The sequence below is a fragment of the Phoca vitulina genome, unplaced genomic scaffold, assembly GCF_004348235.1.
Source record: "Phoca vitulina isolate PV1807 unplaced genomic scaffold, GSC_HSeal_1.0 scaffold20, whole genome shotgun sequence".
In the NCBI taxonomy this organism is placed as follows: Eukaryota; Metazoa; Chordata; class Mammalia; order Carnivora; family Phocidae; genus Phoca; species Phoca vitulina.
The window spans coordinates 39923320-39938710 of NW_022589723.1; the positions used below are offsets into that span (position 1 = coordinate 39923320).

At 53.6% G+C, this 15391-nt stretch overlaps 2 protein-coding genes across 4 annotated transcripts in view; one reads left to right on the top strand and one right to left on the bottom strand.

The window, feature by feature from the left end:
- Positions 1–1559: 1559 nt before the first annotated feature.
- Positions 1560–2754, bottom strand: IMP3 (IMP U3 small nucleolar ribonucleoprotein 3). The gene has a single exon (XM_032417373.1). The coding sequence runs from the start codon at positions 2641–2643 to the stop codon at positions 2089–2091; it is 555 nt and encodes a 184-aa protein (XP_032273264.1). The 5' UTR covers positions 2644–2754; the 3' UTR covers positions 1560–2088.
- Positions 2755–9249: 6495 nt separating this feature from the next.
- SNX33 (sorting nexin 33) overlaps positions 9250–15391 on the top strand; it is a 62370-nt gene continuing 56228 nt past the window's right edge. For all 3 annotated transcript variants that reach the window (XM_032417200.1, XM_032417198.1, XM_032417199.1), the window contains exon 1: positions 9250–11383. In XM_032417200.1, coding sequence (XP_032273091.1) covers positions 9925–11383 — 1459 coding nt within the window. In that variant the 5' untranslated portion in view covers positions 9250–9924. The remainder of the gene's footprint in view (positions 11384–15391) is intronic.

Sequence of the window (15391 nt, forward strand, 5' to 3'; positions counted from 1 at the left end):
AAGTTCCTAAACCCAGTTTCCTTCAAGAGAACTTTGAAGTTGTATGTTTGGTCTACCGATGCAGGCTCCAACTACTCCAAAGGGCCAATCTACCTGCCTTGCCCTGTGCGATCTGGGTAGGAGCCAGAGGTGGCTTTTAGAACACCAACTTCTCCATGAAATCCCCAATCCTGGGAGCGCTGAGGACATTCCTCAAATGGGCAGAGAATGTGCCCAGCCACCAGAGCTGAGGAGTAGAATTTTCTCTCCTTCCACTTCTAAAGGAACGGCATTGAAAAGAACATGGCCTTGGGGCGCCTGGGTGGCTCAGTCGTTAAGCGCCTGCCTTCGGCTCAGGTCATGATCCCAGGGTCCTAGGATCGAGCCCCACATCGGGCTCCCTGCTTGGCAGGAAGCCTGCTTCTCCCTCTCCCACTCCCCTGCTTGTGTTCCCTCTCTCACTGTGTCTGTCAAATAAATAAAAAATCTTTAAAAAAAAAAAAAAAGAAAAGAAAAGAACATGGCCTTTAGAGCCACATAAGCCTGGACTTGAACCTCAACCTTGGACAAAGTTCTTGTTTCAGTTATTTCCCAAACTGAAAAGACAGGGATAACACCACCTACCTTGCAGAGTTGTTGGGAAGAGCAAATGGCAGCCTAACACGTAGGGTCTCAGTGAGTGTTAAGCCTTGGCAGCTCAAAGCCTGCTCCTTGCTCAACCTTTATATAGCATCTTGCTGGGGACCAATGCCGTTGCTTGGTGCTACTTCTCTGCTGGGTTAGAAACTCAAATTCAGGGATTCTCTCTAAAGCCCTACATATCTCAAGGGCTGGCTGTGCCAATGCTGACAGTCTCTTAAAGGGAGCATGATACCAGCTCCGCCGCTTATTGGCTATGCAATCTCGGGCAGTTTGATCCATCTCTGCCTCAGTTCCCTCATCTGAAAAGCAGAGGATAATTGGATTCCCCACTTCTTAGCATTGTTGGGAGGATTAAACAGATTAATGCACTTATAACTGTGCCTGACATATAGTGGAGGCATTTGCTATTACCATCCACAGTGTCCCCTTCCCTTGTTTCTCTACCAGATGCTGCCTTTCACCTCCATTGAGAAGGCATATATAAAAGCCAATCCATTGGTCTTGGCATCCTACTTTTTCTCCTTGTGTAAAAAGAGGTAGTCTCCCTATTCTCCCAATTGCCTACCACGAACATGTTTCCAGGAACCCCCTGGGCCACTTCCAACCGCTAGATGGCCAAGCTACAGGGTGATTATTTCCTTAGGCAAGCAAACAGCAAACACTTCAGCCCTCTAATATGGTATTTCCTGGGGCTGGAATGTCAACAGGAAGTCCTGTGGGGAAGAGCTCTGCCAAAACACTCATTCCGAGGAAGGGATTGGTAAACTGACTAATTTGCCCAGCCCTGTACAACATCCTGCAACCTCCACATGCCCCCCTGTGGCAGGCCTCACCCACAGGCAGGTCGCTCCTGACCTTATTCTTTTCTACTGGGTTCTTGGGCCAAGGAGCCCAGATGTGAACCTATATGAGAAAACCAGACAGACAAAAATTTGCACATACAAAGCAGCTTGACCATTTATTGGCATTAGGAAGTCTTCCTTTAGGCAAGGGAGGGCACCCACAACACTACAGTCTCACCCATTTTATGAAAACTTGAGACCAAATTCTCCATCGTCTGTACACAGCGTAATCACAAAACCAGAGCAAGTATTCGAATTAAACACACTGACCCAAACCATCCTGCTATAAAATAAAGAGAAAGCTAAGGGGAAGGGGTGGGGAGCAAAGTTCCTTCACACTACCATGTTTCAGGCACATAATCTAACAATTCCGTAGTGCAGCACAAAACTGCTTCCCAGTGTCTCTTAAATAAGTCATTTAATTATCAATAGTCCAAGGACTAACAAAAGTTCATGGAAAACGGCCGTACCCTTTGGCTCTGTGCGTGGCCTGCGGCTGAGGGGCCAAGTTCTTAAGAACCAAAGCCTGGCTGACACACTCTCGGGGAGAGCGCCCTCTCAGAATCTCAAACACCAAGTCTCAGCTTTCCCATCTATGAAATACAGCCGCGGCTGGGACGACCCGCTAGGCCTCCAGATCGAAGTCATCGCGCTCCTCATTGTACTCCAGCACGTGGCGCTTGATCTTGGACGAGTCAACCCAGGTGACGAAGTCCTCCATGCTGCGCGTGACAAGGAAGGCGGGGTCGGTGACCACGTCGGGGCCCACGCGCACGTGGCCCTGCTCCACGAAGGCCACGGCGGCCTGGAGGTGCTGCGCCATACGCAGCTTCAGGAGCACGGTGGGCAGTCGGCGGCGGCAGAAGGACGAGGCCGTGACGAAGTCGCAGAGCTCGAGTGAGCCGCGCGTGGGCACCAGGCCGAGAGCGTACAACTTGTCCAGCAGTGCGGCCGAGGCGCGCACGCGAAACGGGTCGCGCTCGGGTAGGTCGCGCAGGCGCCGCGCCAGCTCGCGCACGGCCCGGCTCAGCTGGTTGTAGCGCGTGTAGTCCTCCCGCCGCTGCAGCCGATAACGCCGCAACACGCGCAGCTCGTGCAGGTTGTGATCAGTGACCTCCCAGTTCAGGAAATCCACCTGCTTCAGCAGCTTCTGCTCGTGAAACTTAAGCTTCCGCACCATGATGGTGGCTCCCGGGGCGGCAAAACCCCAGGCTAAGAGCGCGTACAAGCGGCTGGGCGACTTCCGTCGTCTCCGAGCGCGAAGATCAGGCCGGGGGACCCTGGGCCAATGAGAGAAAGGCTCAGGGCCACGCCCTCGATTTCCATTGGTCAGAGTGGAGCCACGCCCCACATCTCTTCTCGCGTTTCCTTTCGCGTTGGCGGAAGGAACCGGGAAGAAGTAGCGAAGAAAGGCTGGAGGTGGGGCGGCGGGCGGGGACATGACACTGGGAGGTGTTTTTGTTTTCGTTTTTTTGTTTTAAATTTTCGCGAGGTCTTCAGTTACCAAAAATATATCCTCTAGTGCGGTAATCGTTTCCTCTCATTCAGACTTACGTCTTTTAGGGACTTCCAGGTGAGTCTGCTCGGAGAAGCTGAGGACAATCCTGGGGAAGACGGGTGACCGCCGTCCGTGCTTGTTTGATGGGGTTTACCGTGCTAACCTCTCGTCGGGTTCCTCCCACCTGGTGGGGAGCTTACCGAAGCCAGCGGGCCGGGGGCTGACCGGGTAGTCCCGGTCGCTCGCTACCGCGAGGCCCTTCACCAGGCGGGCGAGTGGTCCCTGTTTAGTGGGGCTGGACGCCGGCGAACATATAAAATATTGATTTCCCGGCTGTTTCCTTACACGCACAGAATCGAGATTTACACGGGAGCCTCCTGGAAATCAGTATTGTTAGCAGGAATGCTAGGCGGTTCATAAAACCCAGCAAGTCTGAGAAATTTGGATATTAAATATGAAACTTAACTCCTTAGTTGAGCTCATATAAATTAGCCCGACTGGGTGGACTTCTGGTCAGCCAGTACTGAGTTTAATAAATTAAACGCTGTTAGGCTAGTTATATCTGTAAGTTATATAGACTAACCACTTTATTTGCCCAGGCCTTTGACGCCACCTAGCTTCTTCGCTGATCATTTTGTCTTATTTTTGTATGGTTTTCATGTCCTTTTAAGTATAATACTTGATATGTGGAAAATAATATATGTAATATACGTAAGTTACAAAGTATAATGAATACTTATGAACCGGACACCCAGTTTAAGAAAATGTCACCAGGACCATTTCATCTACTTCTTCCAGCCACTCCTCCAGCCAGAGGTAATGGTATCTATACTGAGTTTTGTGTTTATTTTTCCTTTTCGCTTAAAAAGAAAAAAATAGTTTTATCATTACACATGAATCTCTAAATACATTGAGAACCTTCTTATTCAAAGTGGAGCCAGTGGACCAGCAAAGAGCTTGTTGGAAATGCAGTATTTTAGGCCCATTCCTGACCTACAGAATCAGAGTCTGCATTTAACAAGGTCCCCAGGTAATTTGTATACACACTGATTTTGCAGATGTGGTTAAATGAAAGATTTTTAGATGGTGAGAATATTCTCAATTACCTGAGTGGGTCCCATGATATCATAAGGGTCCTTATAAGTGAAAGAGGGAGGCAGAAGAGTCAGGACATAGGATGATGAAAGCAGAAGTCTGAGTGACGTGCTAGCAGGCTTTGAAGATGAAAGGGATCCAAGAGCAGGGGACTATGGGCAGCCTCTAGAAGCTGGAAAGGCAAGGAAACAAATTTTTCCTTAGAGCTTCCAGAAGGAACACAGCCCTGCTGACACTTTAATTTTAGCCCAGTGAGATCCCAGTTTGGATTTCTGTAAAAGAATAAAACTGGGTTGCTTTAAGCCACCAAGTCTGTGGTAACTTGTAGTAGCTGCAATAGAAAACTAATACAGTTTGCTTTTTTTTCTTTTTTTCTAATTGATTTGAAGATGTTCTTTATGTATTATGGCTATTAAGCCTTAACCAGTTATATATGGAACAAATATCTTCTCCCAGTTTGCACTGCATCCTTGCCCTTCATATTCCCCCAACCTTACTCCCATCCTCAGCCCTTGCTCAGCATGTCTGCAGTAGGACTCTTGGTTAACTTCCTTCTCCCCAGACAATAAACATAGTAAAAACTAAACTATATGTGTTAGCAAGTGATAAGCATTATGAAACAAAACTGAGCAGGATATAGGAGAACTTGGGGTGAGGAAGGGCTGTAATTTTATATAGGGCATGTCAGGGTAGGTCTTATTGAGAAGGTGATATTTTATAGGGATTTAGCCATATGGATATCTAGGGGAAGAGTATTTGAGGAAGAGGACACAGTCTGCAAATGCCTTAAGACAGGAATGCACCTGGCATGCCAGAAGAGGAGTAATAGCCATCCTCGAAGGAGCAGTGGGCTAGGAGGGGAGGAAAGAGGGTTCAGATGACAGGCTCATAGGCCTTCGAGTAAGTAAGGACTTTGGTTTTTATGTTTGTGAGATGAGGACACTGAATGGTTTTGAGCAGAGGATTGACATCTAACTTATGTTTTAAATGGATCACTCCAACTGCCGTGTTGAGAACAGACTGTCAGAAGGCAAGGATGGAAACAGATCATTAGGAAGCTATTGCAGTGATCTGGGTGAGAAAGATGGTGGCTGGGACCAGGAGAGCAGTAGTGAGACTCTGATGTGAAAGGAATCCCAGGATGATGAGGAGAGTCAAGGATGGCTCCAGTTTTTCTCCTGAGCAAGTGGAAGAAACTACTCATCACTTGAGATCGGGAAGGCTGCCAAGTAGAACAGGTTTAGGGTGCAATGCCTGATACTGTTTGGGACATGTTGGGTTGGAGGTGTCTATTAGACATCCCAGGGGAGATGTCAAGGTGAAAGACTTTTGAGTCTGGAATTCTAGAGAAAGGCCTAGGCTGGAGATTAAAAAATTGAGATGTTATTGGCAGATAGATGATGTATCAAGCCATGAGCCTGGACGAGGTCATCAAAGGAGTGAATATGATAGAAAAGACAAGAGGACTGCTTTCTGTAGTCACTCTAGTATTAAGAATTATTGGAGAGAGGAGGATGAACCAGTGAGGTAGAAGGGAAACCAGGAGAGTATGGTCTTCCCGATGCAAGTGAAGAAAGTGTATCAACCCGGTCAAATGCTATGGAGAGGTTGAGTAAGAGGGGAGTAAGAGGGGAACTGAGAATAACCATTAGGTCATTGATGACTTTGACCTTGACAAGAATAGTTTCAGTGGAATCTGCCGGTGAAAGACTGGCTAGAGGTGTTTAAGAAGAGGAAAGAAATTGCAGGCAGCTAGTATAGATGGCTATTTTGAGGAATTTTGCTCATGCGTGCAGAGAAATGGGACAGTAGCTGGTGGGGGAAGTAGAGTGGAGAATCTATTTTTTAAAGATGTGGGTTGACTCTTTCTTCAATACCCACAGCTTGTTGGATGCCATTCCAGTCCATTCTACTTGCATAAACTCCCAGATTTACTTCTCCCTAGCCCGGTACCCTTGCATTATCTCAGGCTGTTGTCCTCTTGTGTGCGTTGTTACAGTGTAGTCCAGTGTACCCACACTGCCACCAGGGGGGTCAGCCTGGAAACCACTGGCTGCACTTCTCCCTTGCTGACTCCTTTCCTAAAGGAGGAAAGTTGGGTGCTTGGATGGGGAATGGATGTTATTTGTCAAGCATGAGTCAGGGCCCCAGCAGGAAAGAGAGAACACACTCCAATTAGAATAATGTGAAGAGAATTGAATAAAGGGACTTTGTCTCAAGGGAATGGGCAGGGTGTAGGGAAACCACAAAGGTTAGTGCAGTTTTCTGAGACTAGCACCTGGCGGTGGGTGTGTGTGTGTGTGCGCGCGCGCGCGCGCTGTGTTATCCCTAGGCTTGAAGAGGGTCACTGAAAGGGAGGGAATGGAAGATATCAGTACTGGATGGAAATCTCTGTGAGGCTCAAGAGAATTTTCCCCAAGAACCTGGAAATAAGGGTGGCCCCTGAGAGTTAGAAAAACCCACCCAGAACAGATGTGGGAGTAAGTCTAAGATGCTTGGTCTATGACTGTGTCTGAGGTGTTTGGGAACCAACTAAAAGCCATAGGGTGGTAGCTGGACTAGGATCCTGCTTGGGTGAGCAGAAATCCCATCGATTGTATTAAGGGAGCTAATAAAGGTAAAATGTTTATCACAGTATGTGGCACTAATGAAGTAATTGCTGTTGTTAGGCTCAGCTTGGAGAGAGGCTATGTGAACTGAAGCGAGATCCCAGAGAAGGGGTGTCCCAAAAGTAGCTGGAGGAAACATACTCCAGCTCTGGTTGTAGCAAGAGTAGGATGACCCGAATCCTTAGAATCAAGGGCTGGCCCTATTGTGGGGGACAAGATCTCAAGGCTTTTTGGCTGAAAGACTTGTCACACCATCTCTTCCTATCATGGGGTTTCCAGGTTCTGAGCTAACCTGATAACTGGGCTTCCTAAGGAGCAGCTCAGACTGCCTTGCGCTGTTGATGCAAAAATTCAGGTCTGCCTGACCAGTTGTATTTCTCTGTGCAATTTAATCCCTGGGCTGGTAACTACACTTACCACCGTGAGCATTTGGTAATGTATATAATTGTTGAATCACTATGTTGTACACCCAAAACTAATGTAATATTATATGTCAACTACAGTGACAAATAAAAATTAAAAAAAAAAAATACCTGGCCTTCTGGGGTTTGTATATAAGCCTTTATTCAGGTCATATGCCAGCCCTGTATAGGGAATTGGATCTACTCACTGCACCGATGAAATTGGGTTTTGGAGCCAGAGGCCTGCGCCCTACACCCCTCAAAACATCAAAGGTGCCCACCTTTAGCAGATCTACTTTGGGCCAATTAATCTGCAGCAAGTAGGAAGAGTCAGAATGAGGAGGAAGGAAGTTCTAGCTAGAAGGGGTAGGCAAGGCTCCAGGGCATAGCTAGAAGAGGAGTTGTGCTAAAGTCTTGGTCCCACCTTAGGCCCCTCCTCCTCCAGGAAGCCTGCCTTGATCCTTACTCCACCCATGGGATAGATAGGTGCCCCCCCATGCACATTTCATGGCCCTGGTGACACTGGGTAGGGAGTTACCGGTCTACTTCTGACATACCTGAGCTTCTGGAGGGTTAGGACAATGTCTTATTTATCTTTGTAGCCCAGGGGGCCTGATAACAGAATGATTACTCAGTTAATGTTTCCTTGATTGCATGATTGAATGAGTGAGACAGACACAGTATGATAGATGAATTAAGGACAAGATGGTGGACTGTAAACCCAAGAGGGCACAACACCTACTGCCTGTTGTGATGTCATCCCCAGTGCCTGGCACAGTGCCTGGCAGTCGGTGCCCAGAGTGTCCCGGATGGGGTGACCAAGGGTCAGATCCCCCTTGCCTGTTCGTGCAAGCCTAAGCAGACCACCCCTCTCTCCTTGCCGCTGACTGCCGGCCGATTAAAATCTAGTCCCCGAGGCCGCGCCGGGTCGTGCCTAAGCTTTGTTCCCTGTTGCTACATATGTAGGGTCTTGTCTTTCCCTCTGAAGGAAGTCTCCCAGGGCAGGGGTGCTTCTGGCCCTGTCTGGCTAAGGTACCAGGACCTGCAGCGGCCAGTATCCCAGACCTCTCAGGCTTCTTCCCAGAGGGCGCTGCTGGCACTGGGGCCCGCCCTGGGGCCCCCTCCGGAGAACAATCCCCAGGCTGCGCCACGGCCCAGTTTCATCCAGTCTCGCCAGAGTGGGGTGGAGGGGCACGGGAATGGGAAGCGGCTGTCTGCGGCTCTCCCAGCACCCTTCTTCAACCCCCTGCCCCGGGTCTCGGCTCTGGCGCCCCCGTCACAAGCCCTCACTTTGCGAACTTTCCGAGTTTTCCTCCACTTGCGTCATGGGAAAGGCAGGAGGGTGACAGAACCCAGGAGGCGAGGCGGCGGCGGCGCTCAAGCCCCTCGGGTAAGAGGTGTCTCCCCGCGAGGGTGGACGGGCGGGGGGTCCCGGCGCCTTCCCTCAAGCCCGTCCCGGAGCGCCAGAAGGAAAGCGGGCGAGGAGTGGGCGGGGGCGCGGGCTGCAGCGCCCCAGGCCGCGGGAGGGCGGAGCTGGGCCATCCCTGCCGAGCCAGGACGCACGGAAGTGCTGTGGAGTTTGCCCAATTCCCCAGCCTGCTTTTCCTCCCTCCCTCCCTCTCCCCACCCCTCACCTCCCCCTCGGCTCTTCCCTCCTTTCTCCGGACGCCACCTCCCGGAATCCCTTTTTTCTGTTGTTTTGGAGCTAGCTTCTCGCTGGCGGCGCGGAGGGGCTGCGAGTGCTGGACGAGGGCCCGCCGCCCACCGGCCGGACACCGCGGGGCCGAGTGGACGACGGACCGCCAGCCGGCCGGGCGCGCCATCTGCTTGCCGGAGCGCACTCTCCAAACTCCTGTTGAGTGTGTGCGGGCACGCCAGGGCTGGGGGTCTGTACGACCTGCGCGCCGGGACCGGGGACCGCGGAGGTTACCTTTGGATGGGGTCCTTGGACTCAGAGCAGGGTTAGCTTCAGGCTCAGAAGCTGCTGAGGAGCTAGGCAAACAAAAGAGGCCACTCAGCTAGTGGCCAGAAGTCGCCAGAGCGGCTCGTCGCACCCCCTCCTTCCCTAGGGTGGGGGCTGGCCACTCGGGAGGCGGGGTGGGGGAAGCCTCCTGAGCCGGCTGAGGGCTTGGGGGCCGGGGGGCCCCGGGGGCCCGGGGGCTGGGGGCTGGGGGCCAGGCCAGACCGGGCTGGGCCGCTGGGGTCGACGGAGTTGGCGGCCTGTTGTGTAAGCCTCAGTCCTTGTTTTCCCCGGCCTGGCTGGTTGGGAAGCCGGACACATCCACCCTTGGACTGGATTCAAGAGGCTGCTGCTTTTCTCCATGCCCCTCTTGGATTTTCTGGATTTTTGAAAACCCAGTGGCCCAGGAGGAGGAGGAAGGAGCAGATCTGCAGAGGAATGTGAGAGAAGCCAGAAGGAGCTGGGAGCCAGAGCTGCCCGGATTTCTGGAACGGTGGTTTCTGAGTGATTCTCTTCTATTTCAGAACATTGTTCCAGTGGAAAGTGTCAAACAAATTCTTGCCCTTTCAGAGCTGATTTCTCCAAGTCACTTGACTTTTCTTCTGGGAGTGGAAGGAAGGAGAGACTACCCATTCTGGGGCTGCCAGGGGAAGGGAGGCAGATTATGGACATGATCCCTTCCTGCTCACAGCAGTGTGCTGGAGACCTAATAATAATAGGGCAGTTAATGGGCCGAGGACATTGCTTTGAGTAGTGGGAGGCTGGATAGCATCTGTGGGTGCTTATACCCCAGTTTAGGGGCTGAGAGACTGAGTTGCTGTGACAGGCCTTGAGCTGCTAGTGCATTCTCAGTTCTGGGTAGGACCCTGTCTCATCTCTCTCTACGACTGGCCCAGCCATGGCGCTGAAAGGCCGAGCCCTCTATGACTTCCGCAGCGAGAACAAGGAGGAGATCAGCATCCATCAGGATGAGGACCTGGTCATCTTCAGTGAGACCTCGCTGGATGGCTGGCTGCAGGGCCAGAACAGCCGAGGTGAGACAGGGCTCTTCCCTGCCTCTTACGTGGAGATCATCCGGGTTGGTCCCAGCTCCAACCATGCCGACTACTCCAGCAGCCCAGGCTCTCTGGGCACCCAGGTGAGCTCATATGACGTGGCCAGCCCTTCCAGGAGTGGTGGGGGCAGTGGCTTCCTCTCACACCAGGGCAGCTTCGAGGAGGACGATGACGATGACTGGGATGACTGGGACGATGGATGCACAGTGGTGGAGGAGCCTCGGGCTGGTGGGCTGGGCACCAACGGGCACCCCCCTCTCAACCTCTCCTACCCTGGTGCCTACCCCAGCCAGCACATGGCTTTTCGGCCCAAGCCAGCCCTGGAGCGGCAGGACAGCCTGGCATCTGCCAAGCGTGGCAGTGTGGTGGGGCGCAACCTCAACCGTTTCTCGTGCTTCGTGCGCTCTGGAGTGGAGGCCTTTATCTTGGGTGATGTGCCCATGATGGCCAAGATCGCTGAGACGTACTCCATCGAAATGGGCCCTCGTGGCCCCCAGTGGAAGGCCAACCCCCACCCGTTTGCCTGTTCAGTGGAGGACCCCACCAAACAGACCAAATTCAAGGGCATCAAAAGCTATATCTCCTACAAGCTCACACCTACCCACGCTGGCTCGCCAGTCTACCGGCGCTACAAACACTTTGACTGGCTCTATAACCGCCTGCTGCACAAGTTCACTGTCATCTCGGTGCCCCACCTGCCAGAGAAGCAGGCCACAGGTCGCTTCGAGGAAGACTTTATTGAGAAGCGGAAGCGTCGGCTCATCCTCTGGATGGACCACATGACCAGCCACCCTGTGCTGTCCCAGTACGAGGGCTTCCAGCATTTCCTCAGCTGCCTGGATGACAAGCAGTGGAAGATGGGCAAACGCAGGGCAGAGAAGGATGAGATGGTGGGTGCCAGCTTCCTGCTCACCTTCCAGATCCCCACGGAGCACCAGGACCTGCAGGATGTGGAGGACCGTGTGGACACCTTCAAGGCCTTCAGCAAGAAGATGGACGACAGCGTCCTGCAGCTCAGCACCGTAGCATCCGAGCTGGTGCGCAAGCATGTGGGAGGCTTCCGCAAGGAGTTCCAGAAGCTGGGCAATGCCTTCCAGGCCATCAGTCATGCTTTCCAGATGGACCCCCCCTTTAGCTCCGAGGCTCTCAACAGTGCCATTTCTCACACGGGCCGTACCTATGAAGCTGTTGGTGAGATGTTCGCTGAGCAGCCCAAGAACGACCTCTTCCAGATGCTCGACACGCTGTCTCTCTACCAGGGCCTGCTCTCAAACTTCCCTGACATCATCCACCTGCAGAAAGGTAAGAGCCAGAGTGGGCAGGAGACCCCTGCTGAGTCTGCGCTCTGCTGGGAACTGGGGATCTGAGGATGGCCTAGGGGAATGGAGCAGGCCATCTAGTCTTTCAGTCTCATTCATTTATTCCACAGTGTGTCGAGCACCTGCTATGGGGCAGGTGCTAGTCTAGGTGCAGGGATATTATTGTAGACAGCTCTGGTCTCTGACCTCACGGAGCTCGCTGTTTACCTTGTGTTGTCCAATTGTTTGCTCGTGCATTCCATTTTTTCTGTTTCTGTCTCATTTGCTCATCTATCCATTTTGTGCTGAGCCTAGGTATCAGGTATCAGGCTGATCAAGGTATCAGGCTGAGTCTGGGAACACGGAGATGACTGGGGCCCAGGCCTTGCCCTTGAGGAGCCCACAGGCTCGTGGGGGACAGGGACACAGATAACAAGAGCACAGAGTGTGGCCTGTCTTCCCACTCCTCTCAAGCTCCACTCCCTGCCCCTGTGGCTTCAGAGCCTGTTCTTTCCACCGCATACCCTATCTGTGAGCTCCCTGTCTGTGTGCGGGAGGCTCGCTGTCCCCATTTTGCAGATGAAGAAGCTGGTGTCCACAGAAGGCTGGTTGCACAGGGAGTCCGTGGCCCAGCTGAGACTGTCCCTTCCTTCTGCGCCTCCCCAAGGACACGTCCATGTTGGCCAGTTCCCAAGCCCAGCTGTGTTTTCAGTTCTCATGGCCCCCACTCCGTGGGGGAGGGACAGGATGGGCCCCTGTCTGTTACTGTTGGGCCGTCAAGGAACTGCCAGGGAAGTGACTCATCCCAGGTCACCTAGGGGCACCCGGGCTGGTCCAGGGGAGCAACAGGGGTTCAGGGCACTACCCACAAGGCCCATCCAACTCCCTCTTCCTTAACCTGGCTTCTCTTGCCTGAACAGTGAGTCAGGGGCTGACCTGGCAGGTGGCTGAGTCCTGGGACAACAGGCAGGGCAGATGTCAGGAGAGAGGTGTGGTCCTCCCTGGGGCTGCTTGGTAACTCAGGAAGAACGTCTGCAGGGCGTGGGGCTGGCTCCCTGGCCCCTAGGCCCTGAGGTCAGGCCTGGCTTGGTGCAGAGTTTTCCTCTGGGCGGGGCCCCGAGGCAGACCTCTGGACTGAGCCTCGGGGACAGCAAACACCACCCTCTGCCTCAGTATCCTGGAGAGTCGGGAGTAAGCCAGCCCTGCTCTACTTTACCAGGAGATAGACTTCTAGAACTTCTCCATCTCCCAGGCTCCTTTCTCTCCTCACTTTCTCATCCTCCTTCCTTTCCCTGCCCTTTTTTCTCACCTTCACATTCCTGTCCTTCTCCTTCCCTCTTCTTTCAGCCTCAGGAGACATGAGCCCTGAGTTCTCGTTTTGGCTGTGTTGCCACTTTGCTGGGTATTCCTGGGACGTGCCTCCTGCTCTCTGGACCTTAGTTTCCTGATCTAGAAAACAAGGGAGGGTCGAGCCACTGAGCTCTCAGGAGGGGAGACTCCTGGGGAGGATCTGGCTGAGAACAGAGTGATGCCTTAGAGCGGATCTCTGAGCTCTGGGGCAGGGATGTGGCAGAGGGGGCCGGCCGGGGCCCTGTGGGGCAGGTGTCTCCCTGGGCGGAAGTGGAGGCATGGTCACTGCTGCGCTCGGGCCTGGGCAAGCTGGTTCAACCAGCTCCTTGGTGAGCATGTTTCTGTGTGGGCAGTGGCTGCGGTCAGTCCCCCAGGGCAGAGCTGGGGGCAGGCAGGGAGGCAGCCCCTTACCCAGCCAGGGCTGCCAGGCTGCACTGAAGCAGGAAGAGGTGAAGCCACACTGGCCTTTCTGACTCCGGGGCAGAGACACAGAGCTGAGAGAGGACATTTCTGAGTTTTTCTACTTGAGGCTTTTCTGAGAGTGGGGGCCCGGCAGTCCTCTGGGCTGGTGCTTTCAACCTTAGGCAGAGGCTCACCCGCCTTCCCTCACCCTGAGGAGCCCTCCCCAGTGGACCAACCCATTTGGGCCTACTCTTCCTCCTTCTGGGCTGTGGTCGGGCAAGTTAGGGAGGGGGGCTTGGGATCTGGCTGAGACGGAATTGGACAGGTTTGGGGGATGATGGGGGGAGGAGGAGTTCCATGCTGGCCCTGTGGCTGGGACCCTTTTTCAGAGAAAGGAGCAGGAAAGTTGGGCCTCAGGTCTCCAGAATTCTGTCTAGTCCACCCGGACATCTGAAAGATGGCAAGCATGTGGCAGAGGCCATGGAAGGAAGGAGACAGGAGGCTTAGGTGGGGTCAGGAGGCCAGGGTCTGGACAAATATTGCTTCTGAGATGACTGTGAGGGTGTTTTTCTCCCCTCAGTGTCCCCCTTAGTAAAATGGATCGCGGAACCTGCTTGGCACTGAGTTGAAGCCACCAGTCTGTCTGCCCCCTGGCCCAGCCCCTGGAGCTCAGTCCAGGGGTCTTCTAAGAGAAGAGGAACCATATAACTAACCATCTAAACCCCGGGCAGTCTGGGGGGTGAAGGGGTCCCCGGTCATAGTTAGGCTGGGACAAGGGGAAATAGTACCTGTGCAGGGCCCCTCCCTGCGAGCCAGCCAGGGCAGGGAAGTTACTGTGGTCCCCTGCATTTTCCAGATGAGGCGTAGCAAGGTGGGATGATACGCAGAGCAGGAATTGGGCCCAGGGGTGTCACCGCACAGCCCAGGCTGTTTCCCCTGTGCCAGACAGATGGGGTGAAGGAGCTCCCCAAGGGATGGGTGCTTGGGTAGATGAGCCAGAGGCGGAGGGACGAGGGAGGCTGGGTGCTCTAGTACCACGAACTCAGCTGCATGCTTAGTGGGCTGGAAGCAGGCCCAGGACCGCAGAGCGAACGTGGCCATGGGACTCAGGTTGGCCAAGGCAGCATGTCCCCTGCAGGACCTAGTGCTTGTCTGGGGGATGGGTGAGTCCAACCTCTGTGTTCCAGGCCATCATCACCTGGCCACCTCTAAACCCTCCCCTCCTAGGGTTCCGTAAACGAAGAGAAGCCTCTTGCTACCAGCTACCACCAACTGGTTCTTGCTGTGACTGAAAAGCAGTCTGCACACAGTTGCACGTAGCGTCCTGAGCTCTGACTCTGTCGGGTGCTGGCCTAAGTACTTGGTACAGACGAGTTCAGTTAAACCTTAACTACGCTATAGGGCAGGCACAGATATTATCCCATTTTTCAGATCTGGAAACTCAAAATCACTGTGCTGCTGAGAACAGTTGTCAGCAGCATCAGACCTGGTCCAGCCTGTCCCGTTTGACAGCTGGGAGACCTCCAGCCCAGGCAAGAGCAGTGGCTTGCTGGAGGTGACACAGCTGGGATTAGGACTCAGACCTCCTTCCCTGACCTGGGCGGGGGGGGGGGGGGGGAATTACCTCGGAGAGGTGGGGACAGGATGCATTAAGGTGGGAGCTTAAGGAGTATGCCTGGGACCCTGGGGCTCTGAAGCTTCCACCCCCTTTCCTGGTTCCTGGGATCCAGCCCACAGGACACCTGCCAGGGCAGGAGGCTCCCCTAGGTCCTGAGCTCTAGGGTTGAGGCCTACACAGAATGTAGTGGGGATGCTGGACAGGCCTGAGCCCCAACTCCCAGCCTGTCTCTGGGGTATGTTAGTGTTAGCTGGGCAGCCCCAGATCTGAGTCACAGGGTGGAGAGGTGACAGAGAGCAGGGTGGGACCTCTGCCTGCCCCCCCCCCCCCCACAGCTTTTGTCCCCCGTCCCTGGCCCCCTCCCTGTCTGTGGATACCTAGCAATTTCAATAGATGCGTTTCTATTACTTGGGCCTCTGTCTTCTCATCAACAAAAGGAGGCTTTCCTTCCTCCAAGGCCAGAAAAGCCCTCTGGAATACAGGTCCACCCTCACTGCACCCAGATTTTTTCAGGCATCTGGAATCCAGGCTAGTTAGTGTCTCGTCTTCAAGTAGGTTCCTTGTCTGTTATCTGGGTCCCCACATAGATGGGGTGACTTGGGTGACTTGGCATGGGCTCTCTGAAGGAGACGTGGTGTCCAC